General features: G+C 43.6%; 1 protein-coding gene across 1 annotated transcript in view; it reads left to right on the forward strand.

Moving 5' to 3' along the window:
* Window positions 1–22359: 22359 nt before the first annotated feature.
* WNT3A (Wnt family member 3A) overlaps window positions 22360–25574 on the forward strand; it is a 92324-nt gene continuing 89109 nt past the window's right edge. The window contains exon 1 of the mRNA XM_036739752.1: window positions 22360–22430. Within this exon, the coding sequence (XP_036595647.1) occupies window positions 22360–22430 (71 nt within the window). The remainder of the gene's footprint in view (window positions 22431–25574) is intronic.

Consider the following 25574-nt stretch of genomic DNA (forward strand, 5'->3'; position numbering starts at 1 on the left):
GATACTCAGTACTATTGGCTGTGTGACTTTTCACCGATTACTTAATCTCTCTGAGCTGGGAGTCTCTGTTTCTTCACACACACACACACACACACACACACACACACACACACACACATGCACACACACACACACACACACACACACACACGCACACACGCACACCTGTCTTCATCCAACTGCTTCTCTAAGGGTCCTTGTGTATTTGTAACTTCATCATTCAATATGGTAGCTCTCCTGGCTCTCTCAGTCCTTGCCCTTCCAGGTTATCTAGTAGAAAGAACACTGGACCTGGAGTGAAAGGATCTGGGTTCAAATCCTGCCTGACACTTCTGGAGAATGAAGGAAAGTAGGGAAAAACCAGATGACCTGCATGGTCCTTTCCAACTCTAAAGCTATAATTGTAAGATTACTGTTCCATTTTATATATATGATCTATACTTATAGTTCTATTCCAATTTCTCTTCTTAGCATGAAGGTGAGTGTGGGCTCTCCAAGGCTGCGAGCAGACCAGAATCCCTGGGAGTTTGTACCAAACTGGAAAGGTTTTGGGTAGAGGCCCAGTGATAGACTGTCTGCCCACTGTCCCTGACCCAACTCCGGTAACTATAGAAAGGTGTCCCATCAATTGGCCTGCAAGGGGATGAATTGTTCAATTGAAATGACCCCAATGACCTTCTCCAAAATTGTGGGAGGACTTCAGTCTTCAATAGTGGAAAAAGGGCTCACTGCAAGGATGGAACCATAGAACTTTGATGTAGTGAAGACACATGAAAGATGAGGAAACAGAAGCTCAGAGGGGTTAAATAATACGCAAAATCACATAGCCAGTAAATGGAAGATTCAGGATGCAAACCCAGTCTCTCTGACTCCCAAATCTACCACCCCACAGTTTACTGAGCTTCAGTTCTCCCTGTTCCTCACAGCTCACATCGCATCCGTTGCTAGGCCTATTTCTGAAATATTCTCCCACCCATCCACTTAGTACAACTTCCATTGCCACCACCAAGCCCGGCCTAGTCATCCTCTCTGGCCTGGACCATTTATAACTGACTCCTGATATATGTCCCTTTCTCTAGCTTCACCCCTTCCAATCTGTCCTTCACACCATTGCTGGAGTCATCTTCTCATGGGCAGGAAACCCTTAGCATTTGTCAAATTCAAATTCAAACTCCACTCTTCTACTCAAAAACCTTCAGTGCCTTGCCCATTAACTAGCTCCCACTACAGCAGGATTCCTAAAGTCTACTACCTATCTTGGTCCTCCACAATCTGGCCCCCACGCATCTCTCCAGATTTGACTCGCACTACCTCCTTCCACTGCCCTCAGATCCAGCCCGCTTGTTGCTAGGCCAATCCTGTGCTTGCCTGCCTCCTTCATCCAGGCTTCCTTCTAGATAATAACTTGCTTGCTTTCTTCATCTCCACCTGCCCCCCCCCCATCATCCTTGTTCATCTGTTATACTTCTTTCCCTTCACTCTAGGAGCAGGAAAAAGAGAAGGTGAAATGTTAGATTGGATGATGGCCAGGATTCCCCATCTATGCTTAAAATGCTCTTTTAGCCCCAATATTAAACAAATGAAATTCTAAACATTCCTCAAGGCCCAGTTCAAATGATGTCAACTCCTGGAAACTCTCCCTAGTACCCCCAGACAGATGTGATCATTCCTGGCACTTTGTATCTCTCAAATTATAACACACTGTGCTTTGTATTCTTGTTGTGTGTGTGTAACACAACCCGTTGTGCACACATGCACACACACACATATACTCACATACATGTAAGCTATGGCATAGTAGAGAAAATAACTTGCAATAAAGAGACCAGAGACCTGAGTTCTATCTCAGCTCTTCTGTTCATTAACTGTATGGCCTTAAACAAATAGCCCCCTCAAGGCATTAGATTCCTTAGATGCAGGATGGGAAGAAAAATCTCTGCAATTCCTCAGCTCACAGGATTATTGTGAGGAAAGAGCTTTGTAAACCAACCTTGAAGTACCAGAGAAAGGTGAGTTACTGCTGGCTATGATACCTTCATTTTCTCTGTATAAATCTTGTATCTATCTAAATGTTTACAGGTTGTCTCCTCCATTCGAATGTACACTTCTTGAGAGCAGAGTCTATTTTTACCTGTTTTCTTTGTATCCTCAGCACTTAGTGCATAGTTCCTGACACATGTAGGTGTTTAATAAACATTTGTTGGACTGACTAATTATCTCTGTTTCCAAGTATATAGTAGGTGCTTAACAAGTGTCTGCAGGATTAAATTGAATTGGGTTGTAGAATTTAGAACTACAAGAAACATTAGAGATTATCTTGTGCAAATGCCTCATTTTACAGATAAGCAAATTGAGACCCCAGATGGAAAGTGACTCTCCTATGGTCACACACTTAGTAAGAGCAAAGCTTGGTTCAAATCCATATCTCCTACCTCCAAATCCACTCTTCTTCCCAGCACACCACGCTCCTTCTTTAAATTAACTGAATTGATTGAACTGAATTCAATACACTGATTGACTTAAGTGAAATGATGCGTCTCATCTGTTTTTTCCAACCTTCCAGTGATGGCCTAACTCGATACAGGGGAGTTGCGTGACCAAGGACAAGGTACTTCCCGCCTCTGTATCTTAGCATTCTCACCTGCATCCCTTATAAGAGACGAAGAGGAGAATGTAACAAGGGTGATCAGAGGACTCCCTGGGGCCCCTCCAAGAGAACTGAGCAGGTTCTGTGGGAAGGGACACATGCTCTGGCCCCTTGCTAAACTACCAGTGGCTCCCGATGGGTGCTTGCCAGGGTGCTGTGCCAAAGAAAATTGCCATATCAACCCTGGGACATAAGGAAAATACTTTGCAAACTTTAAAGTGCTAAAGAAATGGGACTTGTTTAATTATCTGTGATTACTTTGAGGAGCCATTGTAATAGGCCCACCCAGTCCATGCAGACTTTTTCCCAGCTCACAGGATTCTGGGAGAGCTTCCTTCCAGACACTGAGATTTCTTTCTTTCTTTCTTCTTTGCCTTCTCCCCGCCTTTCCATCATCCTTGTTTGTCTACCATATTTCTTTCTCTTCACCATAGGAGTAGGAAAAAGAAGGTAAAATGTTAGCTTGGATGGTGGTAATGATTCCCTGTCCCTAACTCTAGCCTCTTCACCAATGCCAGGATATAGGGCAAAGACAAGACTAAATGCAAAACGCTTCTCACTCCAAAGCTACACATTTTCTGCCTTTCTTATTGAGTTGGCTGGGACCTGTCCCCTTCTCAGGGATTTCTCCAAGTCTTGTCAAAGGTACCAGGTTCTCTTTCCCAACCAACCCCCTTTCTCTAAGAGGCAAGTAGGTGACACAAGGCATAGAGCACTGGGTTTGGAGTTGGGAAGACTTGACTTCAAATCTAGCCCTTATTAGTTGTGTGACCCTGGGTAAGTGTGCCTTAGTTTCCTCAACTGTAAAATAAGGATTATAATGGCACCTACCTCACAGTGTTGTTTTGAGGATCAAATAAGATATTATCTGTCAACCACTTAGCTCAGTGTCTAACACATGGTAGGTACTCAGTAAATGCTTGCTCCCTTCCCTTCTTCCAAAGAATGTGTTCCAGTGGCTGTTGTTCATCTTTCATTTTCTAAGAGGACCAATGACATCATAGGGTGATGTCTTGACTTGGATATAAGTGAGGCAGAACTACACAAAGTCACCAGCCTCACTCTCTCTTCCAGAGTCATCGAAGTCCATTGACAAGACAAAAGTCAAGATGACTGGCAATAGCCAAGGATGCAGTGGTTGAACTTGGGATCTTCAATGTGTGACCAAACTCGGAGGACAACAAGGTGTAGAAAAAAAAAGAATCTTCTATATCTGGATAGCGTAGCAGCTAACAGCTTATGAAACATAAACTCCTGTACATCCCCTCCTCATACCAGGAAGAAAGGCAGGGTAGGGACTTTTATTTACAGATGGAGAAACTAAGGCCCAGAGAAATGAAGAGATGCCCACAGTCACACAGGTGGTAAGTGGTAGAGCCAAGACTATAATACAATTAAATCTGGTTCAATAAATATCCTTTTTTATGGATGAAGAGATAGAAACCTGGACAGGAAAAGCAATGTGCCTAGTTATCAGCAGAGCTCGGATTTTAACCCAGTCCTTCTAAAACCAGGTCCAGAACTCTTTCTATGAAGCCATGATTCCATTTTGTAATATGGTCAGTTTATTTTATACATTTAAAAATGATTCTCAAGCAAAGCCAAGATGGTGGGGAAAGGCAGGTCTCCCACATTTCCCTCCAAACAACACCTCAAATGAAATCTGGAGTGGCAAAACCCACAAAAGGATGGAGTGAAAAAATTTTCCAGTCCCAGATAACTTAGAAGGACTACAGGAAAGGTCTGTCTCACTTGGGTAAAAAGGGTGTCCAGGCAAGCCAGCAGGACACCCCTAGCCCCAGCACAGGTCAGCAATGGAGGCCCTGAAACAGTGGTCCAGCTGTGAGGCCTCCAGGCACTAGTGCAGCAGGCAAGTGGCCAGGCCTAGAGACCCTGGCACAGTAGGCCAGAGGCCAGGCCCTTGGTCGCCCCCATGCAAGAAGCTTGGGACTGTACCCCGGGAGAAGAGCTCAACTTTAAAAGCCATAAAATAGGCTGGAAAGGAGCAAAAAAAAAACCCTGACCACAAAAAGCTACTATAGTAAGAGGGAAAATCAAAACACAAACTCAGAAAAGGACAATGTCAGAATGCCTACTTGTGAAGCCTCCAAGACAAATATAAATTTGGTCTTAGGCCCAAAAAGAACTCTTAGAAGAACTCAAAAAAGAAGAAAAATTGGGCAAAGAAGCAAAATTTATGCAAGAGAATCATGAAAAAAGAATCAATAGCTTAATAAAAGAAGCACCAAAAAATGGAAAAAGATGTATAAAAATTCACTGAAGAAAACAGCTCCTTAAAAAGTAGAATTGGCCAAATGGAAAAGGAGATAGAAAAGTTAAGTGAAGAAAATAATTCCTTAAAAATTAGAATTGAGTAAGTGGAAATTAATGACTCCATGAGATGTCAAGAATCAATCAAAGAAAATCAAAAGAATGAAAAAATAGAAGAAAATGTGAAATATTTCATTGGAAAAACAACTGACCTGGAAAATAGATCCAGGAGAGATAATTTAAGAATTACTGGAGTACCTGAAAGCTACCATCAAAAAAAAGAGCCTGGACAGCATCTTTCAAGAAATTATCAAGGAAAATTACCCTGATATCCTAGAACCAAAGGGTAAAAGTAATTGAAAGAAATCACTGATCACCCCCTGAAAGAGAGATCCCAAAATGAAAACTCCCAGGAATATTATAGCTAAATTCCAGAACTCTCAGGTCAAGGAGAAAATACTACAAGCAATGAGAAAGAAAGAAAGAAAATACTGAGGAGCCATAGTCAGGATTACACGGGATTTAGCGGCTTCTATATTAAAAGATTGGAGGGCTTGGAAGATAATATTCAGGAAAGCAAAGGACCTTAAAATCACAACCAAGAATCACCTATCCAGCAAAACTGCGCATAATCCTTCAGGGGGAAAATGTACATTTAATGAAACAGGGAACTTTCAAACATTTCCTGAAGAAAAGGCCAGAACTAAACAGAAAATTTGATTTTCAAATACAAGACTTGAGAAGCATAAAAAAGTAAACAGGAAAGAGAAACTAAGTTATTCCAAAAGGTTAAATTGTTTACATCCCCACACATTGTAATTGTAACTCTTAAGAATTGTATCACTATTAGGTCAGGTAGAAGGAGTATACATAGAGAATGAAGGTATAAATTGACTTTGATGGGGTGATACAAAAAAATTAAGGGGTGAGAAAGAGGATTGCACTGGGAGAAGAAGGAAGGGGGATGTAGAATGGGCTACATTATCTCACATGAAGAAATGCAAAGACCTATCACAATTGATGGAAAAAAGAAAGGGAGATGAGCATTGCTTGAGCTTACTCTCATCAGATTTGGCTCAAAGAGGGAATAATATACATTCAGTTGAGTATAGAAATAGGGAAGCAGGAGGGGAAAGGGACAAGAAAAAGGGAGAAGCTGATAGAAGGGAGGGCAGATTGAGGGAGGAGGTGGTCAGAAGCAAAACCCTGGTGAAGAGGAACAGGGTGAAGGGTGAGAGAGAGAGACAGAGACAGAGAGAGAGAGAGACAGAGACAGAGACAGAGAGACAGAGAGAGAATAAACAGGAGGAAAACAGGATAAAAGGAAATACACAGTTAGTAATGATAACTCTGAATGTGAATGGAATGAGCTCACCCATAAAATGGAAGCAAACAGCAGAATAGATTAAAAACCAGAATCCTACAATATGTTGTTTACAAGAAACACACATACATGAAACAGAGAGACACACAGAATAAAGGTAAAAGGCTGCAGTGCAATATATTATGCTTCAGCTAAAGTAAAAAAAAAGTAGGGGTAGCATTTATGATCTCTAACAAAGCAAAAGTAAAAATAGATCCAATTAAAAGAGATAAGCTGGAAAAATACATCTTGCCAAATCACCAGTACCAAAATGAAAAGGGTGAAATCATCAGCAATGAGGAGGAAATTAAAGCAATAATTAGGAGCTATTTTGCCCAATCATATACCAATAAATCTAACAATCTAAGTGAAATGGATGAATATTTACAAAAACATAAATTGCCAGATTAATAGAAGAGGAAATAGAATACTTAAATAACCCCATCTTAGAAAAAGACATTGGACAAGTCATGGATGAACTACCTAAGAAAAAAATCCCCAGGACTAGATGGATTCATGAGTGAATTCTACCAAACATTTGAAGAACAATTAATTCCAATACTATATAAAATATTTGGGAAAATAGTCTAAGGAGGACTCCTACCAAATTCCTTTTACAACACAAATATGGTGCTGATACCTAAACCAGGAAGAGCCAAAACAGAGAAAGAAAACTATAGACCAGTTTCCTTAATGAATATTGATGCAAAAATTTAAATAAAATATTAGCAAGGGGATTACAGCAATATATCACAAGGATCACACACTATGGCCAGATGGGATTTATACTAGAAATGCAGAGCTGGCTCAATATTAGGAAAACTATCAGCATACTTGACCATATGGATAACAAAACCAACAGAAATCATATGATTGTCTAAATAGATACAGAAAAAGCTTTTGACAAAATACAACAGCCATTCCTATTAACACACACACACACACACACACACACACACACACACTACAGAGTGTAGGAAGACCAGGGTGAAGCAAGGATGCCCATCATCACCACTATTATTCAATATTGTACTGGAAATATTAGCTTTAGCAAGAAGAGAAGAAAAAGAAATCAAAGAAATTAGAATAGGCAGTGGGGAAACAAAACTATCACTCTTTGGAGATGATTTGATGATATACTTAGAGAATCCCAGAGAATCAAACAAAGAGAATCCTAGAGAATCAAGTAAAAAACTAGTGAAATAATTAACAAGTTTAGCAAAGTTGCAGGATATAAAATAAACCCACATAAATCATCATCATTTCTACACATTACCCACAAAGTCTAGAAACAAGAGATAGAGAAATCCCTTTTAAAATAACTGTAGACAATATAAAGTACTTAGGAATCTACCCGCCAAGACAAACCCAGGAACTATATGAACACAATTATGAAATACTTTTCACACAAATAAAGTCAGATCTAAACAACTGGAAAAGTGTCAATTGTTCATGAGTAGGCTGAGCCAATATAATAAAGGCAACAATTCTATCTAAATTAATTTACTTATTCAGTGTCATCCCAAACTACCAAAAACTTATTTTATAGAGCTAGAAAAAAAAATCTTAATAAAATTCATCTGGAAGAACAAAAAGTCAAGAGTATCAAGAGAATTAATGAAAAAAAAATGTGAAAGAAGGTGGCCTAGCCATCCCAGATCTCAAACTGTATAGAAGAGGGATGAGGGTCCTCAGACTCTGCATCCTGAGCCCATGCCTTTCTTACCTCTGTGTTCATTCCTCCCAAGTTCTTCCTTTTGTCCTCTATGCTGGAAAACCTTGTTTGTAGGAGGAAGTTGTGATGAAGTCATTTTTTGAGCTGGGTTTGGAGACCAAGATAGTAGCGAACAGGAGCCTCATCCCTACCCTGTCCCCCCCAATCCCATGTAAATAAATGATATTTTTCTTTCTAAAAATGTACTACAAAGCAGTAATCATTAAAACTATCTGATACTAGCTAAGAAATAGAATGGTGAGTTAGTGGAATGGATTATATATACGACTCAGTAGTAAATTGCCATAGTAATTCAGTGTTTGATAAACCCAAAGACCTAAGCTTTTGGGACAAGAACTCACTATTTAACCCCAAAAAAACTGCTGCAAAAACTGGAAAATAGGTATAGAACAACATCTTACACTGTATACCAAGATAAGGTCAAAATGGGTGTATGATTTAGACATACAAAGTGATACCATAAGCAAATTAAGAGAGCAAAGAATAGTATACCTGTTAAATCTATAGAGAAGGGAAGAATTTATGACTAAACGAGAGGTAGAGAATATTATTACTAGATATAAAATAGACAGTTTTGATTATATTAAATTTAAAAGGGTTTGCACAAACAAAAGCAATGCAACCAAGATTAGAAGGAAAGCAGAAAGATGGGAAATAATTTTTACAGCAAGTATCTCTGATAAATGCCCCTTTCCTCTAATATATAGAGAACCAATTTAAAATTATAAGAATACAAATCATTCCCCAATTGATAAATGGTCTAAGGATATAAACAGGCAATTTTCAGATGAAGAAATCAAAGCAATCTATAGTCATATTTTAAAATGCTCTATTGATTAGAGAAATTCATCTTAAAACAACCCTGAAGTACCACCTCACACCTATCAGATTGGCTGATATGACAGAAAAGAAAAACAACAAATGTTGGAGAGATGTGGGAAATCAGGACACTGATGCACTATTGGTAGAGTTGTGAATTGATCCAACCACTCTGGAAAGCAACTTAGAACTATGCCCAAAGAGCAATCAAAGTGTGCATAGCCTTTGACCCAGCAATACCACTACTTGGTTTATAGCCCAAAAAGTTTTTTAAAGCTGGGAGGGCCCATTTGTACAAAAAAAAATGTTTATAGCAACTCTTTTCGTAGTGGCAAAGAACTGAAAGTTGAAGAGATGCCCATCAATTGGGGAATGGCTGAACAAGTTGTGGTATGTGATTGTATTGGAATTTTACTGTGCTATAAGAAATGATTAGCAGGCATATTTCAGAAAAACCTGGAAAGATGTATAAGAACTGATGCAAAGTGAAGTGAGCAGAACCAAGAGAATATGTGCACAGTAGCAGCAATACTTACTATGATCAACTGTGAATAACTTGAGTACTTTGAACAATACAATGATCCAAGACGATTCCAAAGGATTCATGATGAAAAATGCTATGCACCCCCTGAGAAAGAACTGATGAAGTCTAAGTGCAGATAAAAGCAACGTATTTTTAACTTTCTGTATTTTTTCATGTTTTTTTCCCTTTGGGTCTATGTCTTCTTTTATGACATGACTAATATGGTAATATATTTTGCATGATTGAACATGTATAACCTATATCAAATTGCCTACTGTCTCAGGGAGGGGAGAGGTAAGGAAAGAGAGAGAAAATTTACAACTCAAAAAAATTTTTTAAATCAATGTTAAAAGTTGTCTTTACATGTAACTGGAGAAAAAATAAAATATTATCTAAAGGAAAAAAATTCTGAGAAGTATACAAGTGTCACCAAACATGGCCAAAGAAGGACTAAGAGCCCCTTTTTCTTTTTTTGGAGAGGGGAATGCAGGGCAATTGGGGTTAAGTGACTTGCCCAAAGTCAAACAGCTAGCAAGTGTGTCAAGTATCTGAATTTGGTCCTGATTCCAGGGCCAGTGCTCTACTCACCGAGCCAACTCCTACCTGAATAAGAGCATCCCCTTCAACATCTTAACAAGCCTCTATTCTGCCTCTGCTTGAAGATCTCTAATAAGGGAAGCAAGCAACAGGCAGCAAGCATTTAGGAAGCACTTACTATGTACCAGCCACTGTGCTAAGCACCAGAGATATAGATACAAGCAAAAGGACAGTTCCTGACCTCAAGAAGCTTACATTATGATGAGAGAAGACAACACATAAAAGGGGCTAAAAGGGATAGAAAGGATAGGTAGGAAGCGGGGGTATTGGGGCAGATGGTCACAAAGTCTAGAGTCATAAGCCCATCCAGGAGGGAAATGAAGCATGAAGCATGGCCAACCTTGACCCATTCCTCAAATGAATGCCCTGGCATGGGACTCACCAATGGGAGAAGAGGACCAATATGGCAGAAGGATGTTCCAGGGTGAGAAGTCCCTAAGCACTGAGGGAACCTGCACCATCCAAGTGAGCCCATTCCACTTTGAGATCACCCTACATGTTGGGAGCGTTTTCCTTACCTGAAGCTTAATGTTGCCTCTCTGTAGTTTCCACTCCATTCTCCTAGTTCTGCTCTCTGAAATCAAGCAGAGCAAGTCTAATTACTCTCTTCCCCATGAGAGGCCTTCAAATATTTTGCAAAAGTAATCATGGTTCCCTCTAAGTCTTCTTTTCTCCAGGTTGAACATCCCTAGTTCTTACAACTGGTCCTCCTATAGCATGATCATGAAGCCCTTTACCACCATGGTCACCCTTCCCTGGGTGCTCTCCAGTTTATCAAAATCTTTCTGCAAATGTGGCACCTAGAACTCAACACAGTATTTTAGATGTGGTCTAACCAAGGCAGAGTACTAAGAAACCATCATACTCTTTGTTCTGGATACTTTTTATTGGAAAGGTATAGAGGAGAGAAGTTTAGACCCGCAATTTCACTGAGGTAAGGAACCCCCAAGAAGAAAATTCCCTCTACCAATGCAAATGGGCAACTGCTCTACAATTTGTAGTCTTAGAGAGTTCCCTGGTATGCTGCAAAGTTTATCCAGGGTCACATGGCCAGCATATATCAGAAGCTAGAACCGAACCCCAGCCATTCTTACTTCAAGAGTGGTTCTCTAGCCTCTGTGCATGTTCTTTTCCCATTATAGCCCTCTCAATACAGCCAAAGATTACATTATCTTTTTCAGCTGCCACATCACAATGTCAATTTATACTGTGTGCATTTTATTAAAAATTTTTATTTGTTAAGTTTATTAAAATTTATTAAAATCTTTTTCAAGCAAACTATCTAGCCCCCCTCTCTCCCTCTCTCTCACTCTCTCTCTCTCTCTCTCTCTCTCTCTCTCTCTCTCTCTCTCTGTCTCGGGATCTGTCTCTCTCTCTCTGTCTCTCTCTCTGTCTCTGTCTCTCTCTCTGTCTCTGTCTCTCTGTCTCTGTCTCTGAATCTCTGTCTCTGTCTCTGTCTCTCCCTCTCTCTCTCTGTATATATACATATATATGTATGTATATATACACACATATATATACATATATACTCACATAGGCTTATGTATACACTAATGCATATAGCGATATAATAGATATATTAGATAATATGTATATAATGATTCCTTGAACTCAAAAATAAGATTTTACACTTATCCATATTAAATTCCATCTTCTTAGATTTGGCCTAGCATTTTAGGCTGACAAGATCCATAAGGATCTTGGATTTGTCATTATCTGTCTCTCCCACCTTTGAGTCTCTATGCCTTTATCCAGTTCATTGATAAAAATGTTAAACTACAAAGAGCCAAATAGAGATCCCTGGAGCACTGCACTAGAAACCTCCATCCAAATTGAATTCAAATCATTAATGACTAATCTTTGGGTTCAGTCATTCATTCGCCTTCCTTCAAATCCCAGCTAAAATCTTACTCTCAATAGGAAGCCTTTCACAATTCCCCTTAATTCTACTATCTTCTCTCCACTGATTATTTCCCATTTATCTTGCACATAACTTGTTTGTCCATAATTATTTGCATATTGTCTCCCCCATTAGATTGTGAGCTCCTGATAGGAAGGGACTGTCTTTGTATCTTCAGGGCTTAGCATAGTGCCTGGGATGTAGTAGGCACTTAATAAATGTTTATTGAGGGGAAGAGGGGGGAGGAGAAAATCTGGAACTCAAAAACTTGTGGGACTGAGTGCTATAACCTAAAAATAAAAAATAAATTTGAAAAATAAATGTTTATTAAATGAAAGAATGACTGTGATTTAGCTCACCTCCCTCCATCTTGCTCACAAAGACGTCATGAGAACCCCAAATCCTCCATTGCTTAGATTCCAATGTCCTCTTCTTACCTACATGTTCTCCATTTTCTTTCCTATTCCTATTCAATTGTCATGTTTTCTTGCTCATCCCTCCTACAAATATCCAACAATGACTCATCTAACCTTTGGGAAACTGATCAATTACTGACTGATCTAATTTCTTCATTCCACCCCAACTCATCTTCCTTACCTAAATCTCCATACCATCGCAGTCTACACATTTGCTCCATTCATCCAGTTAGGCAGTAAGTGTTTTTGATAGTTCCTCAATTCCATTTCCCAACCTTGATCTTCCCAATGCCATGCCCTGACAACAGTTTTGACTACAAGAACCGTTGGAATCGGGGCTGGGTGGGGTGGACCCAATACAAAGGATACACTGAGCAACCTTCCCATTTATTGGTTCCAGAATAATGGAATTTTAGGATTTGTGACTCTGTGATCTAGAATTCATTTATTTACATAAAGAGTCTTGGAGAGGTCTGGATCTTTGATTTCCCTAGTCCAAGGAACTTCTTCCACCAATACACCAATTGCTCTATAGCTCATAACCTTGGAGAATTGCTAGGGGGTATTGAAAGGTCAAGTGATTTGCCCAGGTTCATAGAGTCAGTCCATACCCTTGATCTATTGTGCCTTGTTGTCTCTGAAGCAAATATATTCTCAGTAAGAACAATGAGTGAGAAAAATGGATGTTCCCCATTTGGGCACTTTTCAACACTTTTGTCAATGACTTAGATGAAGGCATAGATATTGGGCTTATCAAATTGGTAGATGAGGCAAAGTTGGAAGGGAATAACTAACATGGTGGATGATGGAACTGGCATCCAAAAATACTCTGATAGACAAAAAGTAATAAAATTGAATTTAATACAGATAAATACCAAGCTCTACATTTAGGCCAAAAAATTCACTGCACAATGTAGAATGGATCAATCAATAAGCACTTCTTTATCGCCTACTATGGACAGCTAGATGGCACAATGGACGGAGCACTGGCTCCTGGAGGTAGGAAGACCTAAGTTCAAATCTGACCTCAGATACACACTAGCTGTGTGACCTTGGGCCAGTCACTTCACTCTGTTTGCCTCAGTTTCTTCTTCTATAATGTGAACTGGAGAAGGAAATGGCAAACCCCTCCAGTATCTTTGCCAAGAAAACCCCGAATGGGATCATGGGGAGTTGGACACAAATGAAATGACCGAACGAAAACAACAAAAATATGCCAGACACTGTCCTAGGAACTAAATATACAAAAACAAGAGTTGAACAGGCTCTTCCCTGAAGGATAAGGCTGATTAGAAGAAAGCAGTTATTTGGTATGTGAAGGACTATCTGGACTTGTTGCCCTTTACTGCCCTCTATGGGTTAAGAAGGGGAAACCCCCACATAACTCAGAGAATAGAGCTGATTAGTATGACAAATTCAAAACTTAAGGGAACTCCATTTTATTAAAAGAATGTCACGTTGTCATATTTTGCTAAAAGGATACAACACTTTCTCAGTGTTTTACTATGAGTGGCTACGCACTAAAAGAGTTTCCAGAAATAGCTTTGTTCAGGAGGAGAGCTGGGAGGACCAGAAAGGGAACAGCTATCAGAGAAGCAGTTTTGCCCAAATGATGCATGGTATAGACTGTTCTCTAAAGAGTTTAAGGACATCAAGGCCTGCAATACAGAGCCATGGATTGCCCCAGGCACATGAGTTTTCCTACTCATGTTTGTGCCTCGCTGCTAGATTTCTGTAAGTGTATGTCCCTCTTCCCCAACGCTGTATGCATTGATGAAAGAGTATGACTCAGATATATGGGTGGATAGGGATGTATTAATTATTCCTGCTTTGCCTTATACTTAGTAAATTTGATTATTCTTGCATTTAGCTTCTCATTTAGTGAATGTTTCATGTCTAAGATAATCAATGATGTCACTGTGACTGATTTTGCGTAAATGAGCATAGTGGTAGTGGCTTAGGAGCTAGAGTAGTGGGTTATAGAATTGTACCCCCCCTCCCATAACAGGGCTCCCTCTAGGACCCTAAGAGTTTGAATTGCAGCAACTTGGCTGCTCACGGCCTGTACCTTCTGGGAAAACCCCCTGACCTGCCATGGTAAGGGAAGATTAATGAGCAGGTTCAGAGAGAAAAATGAGTTGTGGGTGCCACAGTGGCCACTAGTCCTGGGATATATATATATATATATTTTTTTTTTAATTGGGAGGGGGTTCCAGAACTGTGATTTCATAAGTATGTGGTACTCCCAACGTGGGCACTCCCTTCACCACATATGAGAGCTGTAACATCTTAGAGTTTCCTGGGATACCAATAAGTGAAATGACTTGTCTACGGTCATATAGCTAGCATGTATCAGGTCTTCCTGACTCCGAAGCCAACTCTCTATCTATATGTTGTTCCTTAAGAATACCCATCAGCTGAACATCTAATAAGGGCTCCCATAAAGACATCGAATGAAATTGGATTGAATTCAACTCAACAAACATTTCTTAAGGACCACGTAGGCCCTGCATTCACTCCACTTCCCACCTTCACACTTTTGTACTGGCTGTCCCTGTTGCCTGCAATGTTCTCCTTCACCTCTATTGCTTAGAATCCCAGGCTTCCTTTAAGACTTAGCTCAAATGCCAGTGTATGCAAGGGGTCTTTTCAAGTCCCCTCAGCTGCTAGTGGCTTCCCATCTCAGGTTGACTTATGTTGGCTCATAGTAACCTTTTCATGAAGATGTTGTCTCCCCCAGTCAGAATGTAAGCTCACTGCCCGCTGATACCATTTTAAATTCTTCGTCATGTATCCAATGGTTAGCAGTGCCTGGAACATACGAAGAGTTTAATAAATGCTGGTTGATTGATTAATTAAATCTACTAAGAGAATTTATTTTAAAAAAATAATAGCTAGCATTTATATAATGCTGTAAGGTTTGCAAAGCATTTTACAAATATCTCACTGCCCTCACCAAAATCATAGGAGGTGGGTGCTATTATTGTCCCCATTCTACTGAAAAGGAAACTGAGGCAGACCAGTGAAATGTCTAAGGCCAGATTTGAGTTTACATCTACCCTGGCGCCACCTAGCTGCATCAATGTGTAAAAAGGTAAGTATAATATAAGATAGGGGCGTGTGTGTGTGTGTGTGTGTGTGTGTGTGTGTGTGCATGTGTGTGTGTGGTTTGTCCTACGTTCTCGAAGAGAACCATGACATCTGGGAGATGATGACATCACTGACAACTGACTTTGATTTGAACAAAGGAGGGCTGCAGTATGATGGAAGTGAAGGAGAGATTCAAAATACTCTAGGAAAATTTGAGAGTAGAGGAAACACTTTCAGTCAGGCAACAGCAGGAAGCGAGGGTCTGGTCAAGATAGAAATTCATAGAAGGATAGGCTCACCCCACCTTCCCTCCGCTGGCTTCCTCTGCCATCCCGGGGCTAGGGGCGTCTAAACCTGCAGACCTCACTGCCCAGGGCCTACAATTTCCAGGGTTTTGGTTGCAGGTGAAGTCCTTTCTTGTCCCATGCTCTAGACAGGAGGACACTGAGAAAACCAAGCCCTTGCCTAGTGCATTCTGTGAAGTGTGCAGTCCTCTGAGAGTGAGTCGGCCAAATGCTGGCAGGAAGAAAGGATTTACTAACAATTCCCATTCCTATAGCACTAGGAAATTTATAGAGATTTAGCTTTAGGATTTAGAGAGAGATTTCTGAACCGCAACATCCTTGGGAGGAAAGCAATACTAGACTACCATTCCTATTTTACAGATGAGGAAACTAAGGTAGGGTAGGCTAGGGAATGGAGTTGGGACTTGGAATCTGGAAGACCTGCTGTTGAATCTTCCCTCAGATTCTTACTGGCCCTGTGGTACTGAGCAGCTCACTTAATTTCTCTTGGTCTCAGTTTCTTCACATGTGAAATGGGTGAAATGTTCCCTGTAGCACTTATCTAGCAGGGTTGTGAGATTGCATGTGTAAACTGTTTTGCTAACCATACAGTGATATGTAAATGCCAATTGTTATTATTATCCAGAGAGGGTGATTGTCCCAAGGTTACACACGTAGTCAGCAGAAAAGCTAAGGGTGAAACTTGGAGCACCTGACTCTTAGGTGCAATGCTTATTAGATATTCTACTGCCCTTCAGTAAAGATCATACCTAGTGCCTGAATTAGTGTCATTCAATGTCACATAAGCATCTCCTCAGCGCCTCTGGTGAGCCCAGCCAGCCCTGTGTCCTGATACCCTCACGGGAAACAGAAGGAAGCTTCTACCCTCAAGAAGCTTCCTCTCTAAATGGGAAATTGAGACACACAGAGCCTTTCCCCCTCCCTCTGGAATCTCGTGAAGCACTTTGCACCTCTCTGACAGGCTATTTTCTATTTTCAATTCTTTATTTGGATTTCTTCCCACCATTAGCCTGTAAGCTGAAGACCATGTCTTACCTAAACATTTTAATCTCTTTTGGAGCCTGCACATTGCATGCTGTCAGTAAATATCTGTTGAATTCGAATTATATTGAATTCATCTTCGGATTCTCCACAGTGTTGAATATAGGGTCCTGTTCTCATTTGGAAGGAGAAAGAAAGGAAGGAGGGAAGGAAGGAAGGAAGGAAGGAAGGAAGGAAGGAAGGAAGGAAGGAAGGAAGGAAGGAAGGAAGGAAGGGAGGAAGGGAGGGAGGGAGGGAGGGAGGAAGGAGGGAAGGAAGGAAGGAAGGAAGGAAGGAAGGAAGGAAAGAAGGAGGGAAGGAAGGGAGGGAGGAAGGAGGGAAGGAAGGAAGGAAGGGAGGGAGGGAGAGGGAAGGAAGGAAGGAGGGAGGGAGAGGGAAGGGGAAGGAAGGAAGGAGGGAAGGAAGGGAGGGAGGGAGAGGGAAGGGAGGAAGATTTAAGAGGGGCTTTACAAAATGAGATGCTAGAGGCTAAGGATATAATGATAGTAACAATATCGAGCCTGCTCACAAGCAAATTTCAACATACCTTACATAGATGTGACATGCATAGCCATATTCTAGGGTCCACGATTTCATTATTGTGGGTTTCTTTCTGCTCTTGTAGATCACTGCCCCTATAAACCTCAATAGGCAAGTCTGAGGGGTTATTCTGACCACTCCATTTCATGCTCTCCTGGACAACCCTCTGGTGATGAGTTTCTCTACATTTAATCCATTCCAGGTGCTACTCTTAAGGCCTTTTCAGCTTTTATCATCTATTTATCTTAGACTCCCTAGTTTCCTTACATGCTTAGCTCAAGAGCCACCTTCCACATGAAGCCTTTCCTGATCCCTCCCTTGCTGCTACTGCCTTCCCATCACAATTAAAATCTATTTTATTTATACCTTGATGTATGCTTGTCTCTCCCAGATTAACTATGAGCTCCTTGGTGGCAGCAGGAACTGATTTGCTTTTGCCATTGTATGACCAGAGTTTAGTACGATGACTGGCACTTAATAAATGCTTGTTAATTGATTGATTGGTTGGACCTGGCAGGTCTTCTGCCCCACTAACATAATCTTCAAGAACAGGAGTCTCTTCTATTCCGTAAGAAGATATTAAAGGAGGATAGTGGTAGATTAGACATGCACAGAGAAAATTAGGAAGTGGTAAATTGGTAAGACTACAGTGTCCCAGGAAATGATAATGCTAACTCCCATTTTTCTAGCACTTGAAGGTTTCCAATGCATTTCCTTCACAACCCTGGGAAGTAAAAACACAATTGTTCCCAATCTACAGATGAGGAATGGAGGTTTGAGAGGTGAGATGACTTGCCAAAGATGGCTCAGATAGTAAATGCCAAAGGTGGTGGATGAACCCAGATCTTCCAACTTTCCATCTTGTACTGCTCCCACTATGCCAGGGACAACTTCTGAATAGAGGAATCAGGAAAGGCATCACAGAGGAGGTAGCCCATGAATTGAATTGGATTGATCCAGAAGATCTGCCCCAATATAGAAATAGTCAAGGATCTACTCTCAAGCCAAAGTCAGAAACAGAGGATGAATGAAGGCTCTGAAGGACCTTTTGACTAGACTCCCCGCAAGACTGAGCCCTACCTACTTCTCCATAAGGCAGGAAATCCTTCTCTACTCCCCAAACATGTAGGCCCTCTCTAGCAGGTCTGCTCATTCCCTAAACTATTCCTCAATCTTTCAGTAATATCCCTCCTTCACTTGATTCTGGGAGCCCCTCCTGGCCATTATTCCTACTTAAGGTATTTACATATGCCAGGCATTCCAGACTTAGGGTAAGGGCTAGCTAGCTAGAAGGAAGTGAGGCAGAAAGATCTGTTTGGAAAATGAACAGGTGCAGGACAGCTAGGTGGCGCAGTGAGCAGAGCACTGGCCCTGGAGTCAGGAGGACCTGAGTTCAAATGCGGCCTCAGACACTTGACACACTTACTTGGCTTACTTAGCTGTGTGACCTTGGGCAAGTCACTTAACCCCAATTGCCCTGCCTTCCCCCTCCAAAAAAAAAAAAAGAAAGAAAATGAACAGGAGCCATGTAAGGATCACAGGATTTAGAGCTGGTGGGAACCTTAGAAACCAATATCATTGTTGGACATAATGTTGAAAATGAGTCTTCAAGAAGGAACAAGACATAGCTAGCAAGTAAGTAGCAGAGAAAGGATTTGAACCCAGGTCCTCTGACTCTCGGTCCAGTGTTCTGTATTATCATTATACCATGCCACTCTAGAGCTCAAAACACCCAGATCTCCCCATGCTAAGCTCCAAGCTTCAGGACTTTGGCACTGAACAGGGGAGAACGTATAGCTAAACTCTTCTTTCTCTTATCTCTCCCTGAGGCCTTCCTTGGCTCAGATCCCATTGGAGACTCTAACTCGGATCCTTCCACACGGAGAATGGGACTTCTAGGCTGAAACAGATCATTTCAGCTGCAAAGTGAACTCCTCCAGTCCCCATTCTCCACCCTCTCCCTCCCCTCCCCACAAAGCCTGGGGTTCCTTCCAGTAATGCTATAATTGGGTGGGATTTTCAGAGAGACAGAGGGAAAGTCCACAGGATGAGCCTTCTGACTCCTCCCCCACCCTGCTCTCCATGGGGTGGGGGCAGAGGTGACTCAAATACAAAATAATAATGGAGGTCGTTTGCTGCAATGGAAAACACTAGACTAAAAGACAGAAGACCTGGGTTTGGACCCTGGATCTGAGCCTACAAGCTATGTAACCTCAGGCAACAATAACTCCCAATTCTGCAGCATTCCAAGACTGACAAACCACTTTTCTCTTGACTGAAATGCAAAAGGGAAATTTCCTTACTCAAGGTCATATACACTGGCCATGGTGGAGCCAGAATCCATACCTAATGTCCCTATTCCAACACCATGCCTCCTGAAGTCCCTTGTCGCTGGGCCTCAGTTTCCCCCTTTGTAAAATAAAAGGCATAGACTAGATGGTCTTCAAGGTGTCTGCCAGCTAGGACACCACATGTTCTAAGTTCTCTTCTGGTGATTCAGTTAACTCTACTGTCTCTAAAATAGTGCCAGTTTTGGGAAGGAGACAGTACTGATTTAACTAAGAGAGGGAAGGATGCCCCTATTTGCCAAGCCCAGGACTGGGGGGAGCCATACAAACTTCCTGAATAGTCAGCTAACTGATAGGCACAGAGAATGTCAGAGGGGGAAGGGATCTGAAAGATCTTGGAAGTGAACTATCTAATCCAAACCCTCTCGATTTATAAAGGAGAAAACGGGAGCGATATAGGGCAAGTGACTTGCCCAAGGTCACATCATATAAAGGAATGGAGGGATTGAGAAACAGAACGCAGGCATCTATCCCATGGCTGAATCAGAAGAAATTGGCGGAAGTTAAACTCCACTTTCCTCCTCACTTCCTATTGCCCCCCCAAATAAACCAGTGAACCCATTCGAGGTCATCCTCTCTCCCTTTCCCAACAGGGCCTTAGTGTCCCTGCAGAGGGAAAGAGGAGGGGAGGGAAGAGTGAGCAGTGATCATGTGATCAAGTCCCAGTCTGGGAAGGGGAATTTAATGGTTCATTTTGCTAGGGGGCCTTAAGGACCTCTGGGACCATACTTTCCAAATTACAACATTATCCTCTCTCTCTCTCTCTCTCTCTCTCTCTCTCTCTCTCTCTCCTCTCTCTCTCTCTCTCTCTCTCTCTATCTATCTATATTATATATATATATATATATATATATATATATATATATCTGTCTCTTTCTCTGTCTTTCTCTGTCTCTGTCTCTGTGTCTGTCTGTCTGTGGTGTCTCTCTCTCTTTCTCCCTCTCTCTCCCCTCCACCCCTATAATTCCAGAAGTAACAGGTAGTCAGTAATAGTAGAAAATCCCTGTACTGGGAGTCAGACCTAGGTTCCAATCTTTTTCTCCACTATGTGACCTTGGATAAGTCCTTTCCCTTCTCTGGTCCTGTCTGGGGAGGGGGGAGGCATGAAGGAGGCTGGAGCTAGATGTTCTGTACTGTCTTTTCCAGCTGCAATAGTACAAACAAACAAGACACAGTGACTGCCAGCAGGGAGCTGAAAAGAAGATGTGGCCCAGAGAGAATCCCAAGGGTCATTGCCCCAAGAAGAAGTATGGGGGGGGGGACCCACTTGAATCCAGTACTAGAGACTTCTCCAAGGTCAACACTGGGATAAAGAGACTAGACTAAGATGACCTGACAGCTCTAGAAGGACAGGTTTCAAGGGGTCATATCATTTAGATACAGACAGAACCCATTTTAAAGATGATGAAACTAAGGCCAGATTGGAGAGACAACTTGCCAGGGACACCAGTATTCTAGCCCAGCTCCAAACCTAGCACCTTTTCCTTTGGATCCTGGCCTCTCCTCACTCTTAGCCACACAAACCCAGACAGTTTCTAAACTGACTTGGCGAGTGTCCTTTCTTTTTTCAATATTGTATGTTTCTTTCTACATTGAAAAGGTAGGATAGGAGAGGACAGAAACACCCAGTACAAGTCTTTCCATATAGAACACCTCATGGAGAGATTACAGTAAAATAACTCTAATGAGAAAGACCGAAAGAAGTGACCATTTCCAATTTCTCCCCACCCCATCCCTTCCCCTCCACACACCCCCACCCTGCACCCGGAACCTACATACATTTCTAAGATCTGTCTCTGTGTCTCTGTGTCTCTCTCTCTGTCTGTCTCTGTCTCTGTCTCTCTGTGTCTGTCTCTCTCTGTCTCTGTCTCTCTGTGTCTGTCTGTCTCTGTCTCTGTCTCTGTCTCTGTCTCTCTCTCTCTCTCTCTCTCTCTCTCTCTCTCTCTCTCTCTCTCTCTCTCTCTCTCTCTCACTCTCTCTCTCTCCTTTTGCATTTTAGCAGCTTCGACCCCGGGAGTGAAATCCGGGGAGGTTGTTATAGCTACCCAGATCCGCAGGGGTTCCGTCTGTCTATTTAAAGCCCCTTAAATCTTCCTCCCCCTTTAAACACCATCTTCCCCGGGACTCGCGGGCCAACTTGTCTTTAATGAGTATTAAAACCCTATCTCCGCGCAATTAGCTCATTCCAGCCCGGGCGGCTCTGACTGACAGAGACGAGGGAAGCATCCGCGTTTTCCCTGTGGCGATCAGTGCTGATTGGAGCCTTCAAAGGGAGCTCCTGCTACCTTTTTTGTTTTTGTTTTTTTTTTTCTCCTTCTTCTTAAATATTTGCCTCTCCGGCTCTTCACTGTCTTGGCTGGGGCGCAAAGAGTCTCCCCCCCCCTTTACTTTCTCTCTCTCTCCCTCTCTCTCACACTTGCTCTCTCCTTCTCCACCCCCCCCTCCCCGCCCGCTCCCGAAGGCGCCCGAGGAAAGCGAGTTGGCTCCCTCTTACCTGCTCTAGTCTCTCTCCTACGAGAGTTTAGCTTGGGGAGGGAGGGGGGGAGAGGCGGGGAGAGGAGCTGATCGCACACCTCGCTGCCAGGAGGGGGACGCACAGGAGCCAGGAGGGGGCTCCAGGGGAGGGGGGAGGGGGGTGCCTCTCCTCTTTTCCCCCTCTTTCTCCTCTTTTCAACTTTTCCCCGTGTCTGGGGTGAGAGGTCCCGAAGAACCTCGAATTTTTCTCTTTAAAAAAAAATATAATTGGAGGGGAGGGCTTGTTGCTGTTTTTCCTGATCCTGTGGCGATGGCCCCGTTTGGATATTTCTTTTTTCTCTGCGGGCTGAAGCAGGCGATGGGCAGCTACCCGATCTGGTGGTGAGTGTGGCTTCCCTAACTTCACCTCTTCCCTTCTGCCCCCCCACATTCCCTCTGTCCCCTGAACACATGCCCCAGCCGCCGCTCCCGAGTTTCGACCCTGTGTAAGCATTTACCCGGGCCGGATCCCCTTGAGGTCCGAAATTCTGCTTGTGGGAGAAGGGGAGGGAATATCTGTATCTTTATTCTGCGCCCCCCCCCCGCAAGCTCTCCCCCACTTTAGGGTTTCAGCGAGGGAGTGGAGGTCGAGCTGGACTCGGTGGTTTTTTTTCCCCTTTTACCTGAGTACGTCGGTACCGCGACACCCTCCCCCCCACACACACCCCAATCCACACCACTGACCCGGGTGGGACCGGGTAGCGAAGGGAGCTTCCGGGGGCTTTGATCTACTCGAGCCAGAGCCTGCTGCCGAATTAAAGAGCTAATGATCCCAGTTGACACCGGCGCTTCAAGGTGATTTCGCTAGACATACGAGAGAGGAAAAGCAGGGGAAGAGAGAGAAGAGAGAAGATGGACGAGACAGTCGAGGCTGGAGAGAGTAGGACAGAAGAGAAAAGGAGAAATGGGGGGGGGGAGGCGGACAAAGAAGAGAGGAGATAGAAGAAGAAAGGGGGATAGAAATAGGAAAAGGGGAGAGATGAAATGATGGAGGAGAGAAGAAAGAGACATATGAAAAGATAAAAGACTTCTTGAAGTAATAGGTTTTTCTCTGCATACGTTATGTATAGCGTATAGATTACCTACATACATTACCTACACAAACTTAAAAAAAAAAAAAAAGTTGGTAAGACAAGACCGAACACTTCAGAAGAGAAAAGTTACGTAAAAAGAGAAAGAAAAAAAAAAAACCAGGAAAGGGGACCAGAGTGGGTGAGATAGGGGCAGGACCGAGGCTTGTGCAATCTCTCCCGGCCCATCTTTTGCTTGTCTCTCGCCGGGCAAAGGGCCCGAGATAGGAGGGTTAAACCTCCTGCTCCGGCGAACTTGCGGGTTCGTCGAAGTCTGCACTGGGGGCGCAGCTTCTGCTTCCCCCCAGGTGCCTAGTCCGCGGTGCCAATGAATGGGGTCTTTTGGCAGGCTGAGACTGAGCCCCTTGGTAGAGAGAGGAGGTCGTTATAAAGTGTCTGGAGCAATCGAGTTGGGAAAGAAGAGAAGCGGGTCCTGTGAGGCTCTCAATCTTGGCAGGGGAAAGAGGTGGAGGGCTCGACCTGCACTTTCCTGCTCTCCAGTAACTCCTCTAGCCCCAAGAATTAAGTGAAATTAAAGCGAAACCCTCCAAGTGTTAAAGTTGAAAAAGAGAACACTGTCCCTTCGAAGTTTTTCTTCCCTAGAACCCTCCCCCTGCGGACACACAAGGCAGAAAAAGGTGGGGATTTGTTAAAGAGGGAAGGGGGCCCGAAGTTACTGATGTTGGCCTGAATCTAATCTAACCCTGTCGGAAGCCCAAGTTAAAACCCCAGCTGCCCTGGGCGCCTATCCGGCGCTACTGACTTACAACCGTGCCTAGAGAGGGCCGGACTCCGGAGGGTAAACCCTGGAGTTTTCACTTGCAAAAAGCCCGGGGAGTGAGGAGTGGGGGGAGTGGAGTGGTGGGAATAAGGGGAGTATTGAGATCGAGGGTAGAGAAAGTCTCCTGATTCCTCTTCTCCGACCTGCCTGTGCCTAAGATTTAGCATAATTATGGGGGGGGGAGGGAGGAGGCAGAGAGAGAAGAGAGACAGCCGAAGTACATTTAATCCGATAATAATTTTTCTTTCTTTCTGGGTTTTTTGCCCCTAAGATGGTTCACTGGAGGGAGTGGGGCGGAGCGGGGTGGGGTGGGAGGAGGAGTGATATAGTTGTTATGGGTGACTCGGGTTCCGTCTGCTCCCTCTGACCTGTCAGGCGGTAGTAAGGTCCCGAAATCTGGCAGGGGACTGGTGGGGGTTGGGGGGGGGGGGAATGAAAGTGACGAATGGGACCAGATACTGGGCGGGGAGGGGTGGGGGTGGGGGTGGGAGAATCAGGACTTGAGGGAGGGGATGAAAATGACGAATGGGACCAGATATTGGGAGGGGGAGGGAGGAGGGTCAGGACCAGAGGGAAAGTGACGAATGGGACTAGATACCCTGGCAGGGGCTGCAGAGGGCCGCAGGCACTATCTGGGGTCGGGTTGGGAAACATTTGAAGAAGTTCCCCTAGACGTAAACGAAAGTTAAAGGGCAGTGAGGGAGGGTTCCCCACTCCGGGAGGCTGGGGTGGGTGTTTAGGGAAAGAGTGTGTCGATTTCCTTTAAGAAAAAAAAAATCACTCCTTCGGAAGTCCTTGTGCCTCCGGGAGACTTGAGGGGTGGAGGGAGAGTGTGAGTGCTATAGTTTGTGTGTTTGTTGGGGGGCGGGGAGGGGGGTTTCAGCTCATCCTAAAAGTTAAGGGCCCAGGGTTGGAAGGGTGGTGAACGCTGGTGGGGTTGCCCCTCTTAAGGAGGCTGCGGGGCTAGGAACGATTTCGTTCTCGGCTGCGCGGGGCGCAGTCCTCTGCTCTGCTTTAGACGCATGGGATCAGTCCTGGATAAGAACTTGCTGGGCTTGGGAAGAATTAGATTTAGACAGGGAAGAAGGGCTTTGCCTTGGAAGAGGCCCTTCTCCGACAAGGAGACCGTGTCCCGGCGAGCAGGAGCAGGGCGAGGAAGCACGGAGTGCACCGCTGCCACCGCTGCCGCCGCCGCCGCCGCCACCGCCGCCCGGGGAGCGGTGACGCTGGAACGGCGATTAGTAAGTACGGTAAAGCACCACCGAGCTGCGCGATGCTAATTCGCCGTAATTGCACAACGCGGACGCGCACGACACGGGCATACGCACCGCACTGCAGACACACTAAACACCCCTCCCCAACACACAAACACACACACCCCCACCCACCACCACCACTACCCCCCCAACACCTCCCTCCACCTTGGGGCATAAACACACACATCGGGAACATACACAGAGAATACGCAACACACATACACACACATACCATCCAACACGTGGACCCACCCCATAGCTCCCACTGTCACATGCACAGACACACAGTGACCCGAACATACACACAGACCCCCACACAAACATGCACAGACATACGTGCAGAGACACGCAGGCCCGGGGCTCTGCAGCACCTGTGGCT

This window comes from Trichosurus vulpecula, chromosome 9 (genome assembly GCF_011100635.1).
Source record: "Trichosurus vulpecula isolate mTriVul1 chromosome 9, mTriVul1.pri, whole genome shotgun sequence".
Taxonomy (NCBI): Eukaryota; Metazoa; Chordata; class Mammalia; order Diprotodontia; family Phalangeridae; genus Trichosurus; species Trichosurus vulpecula.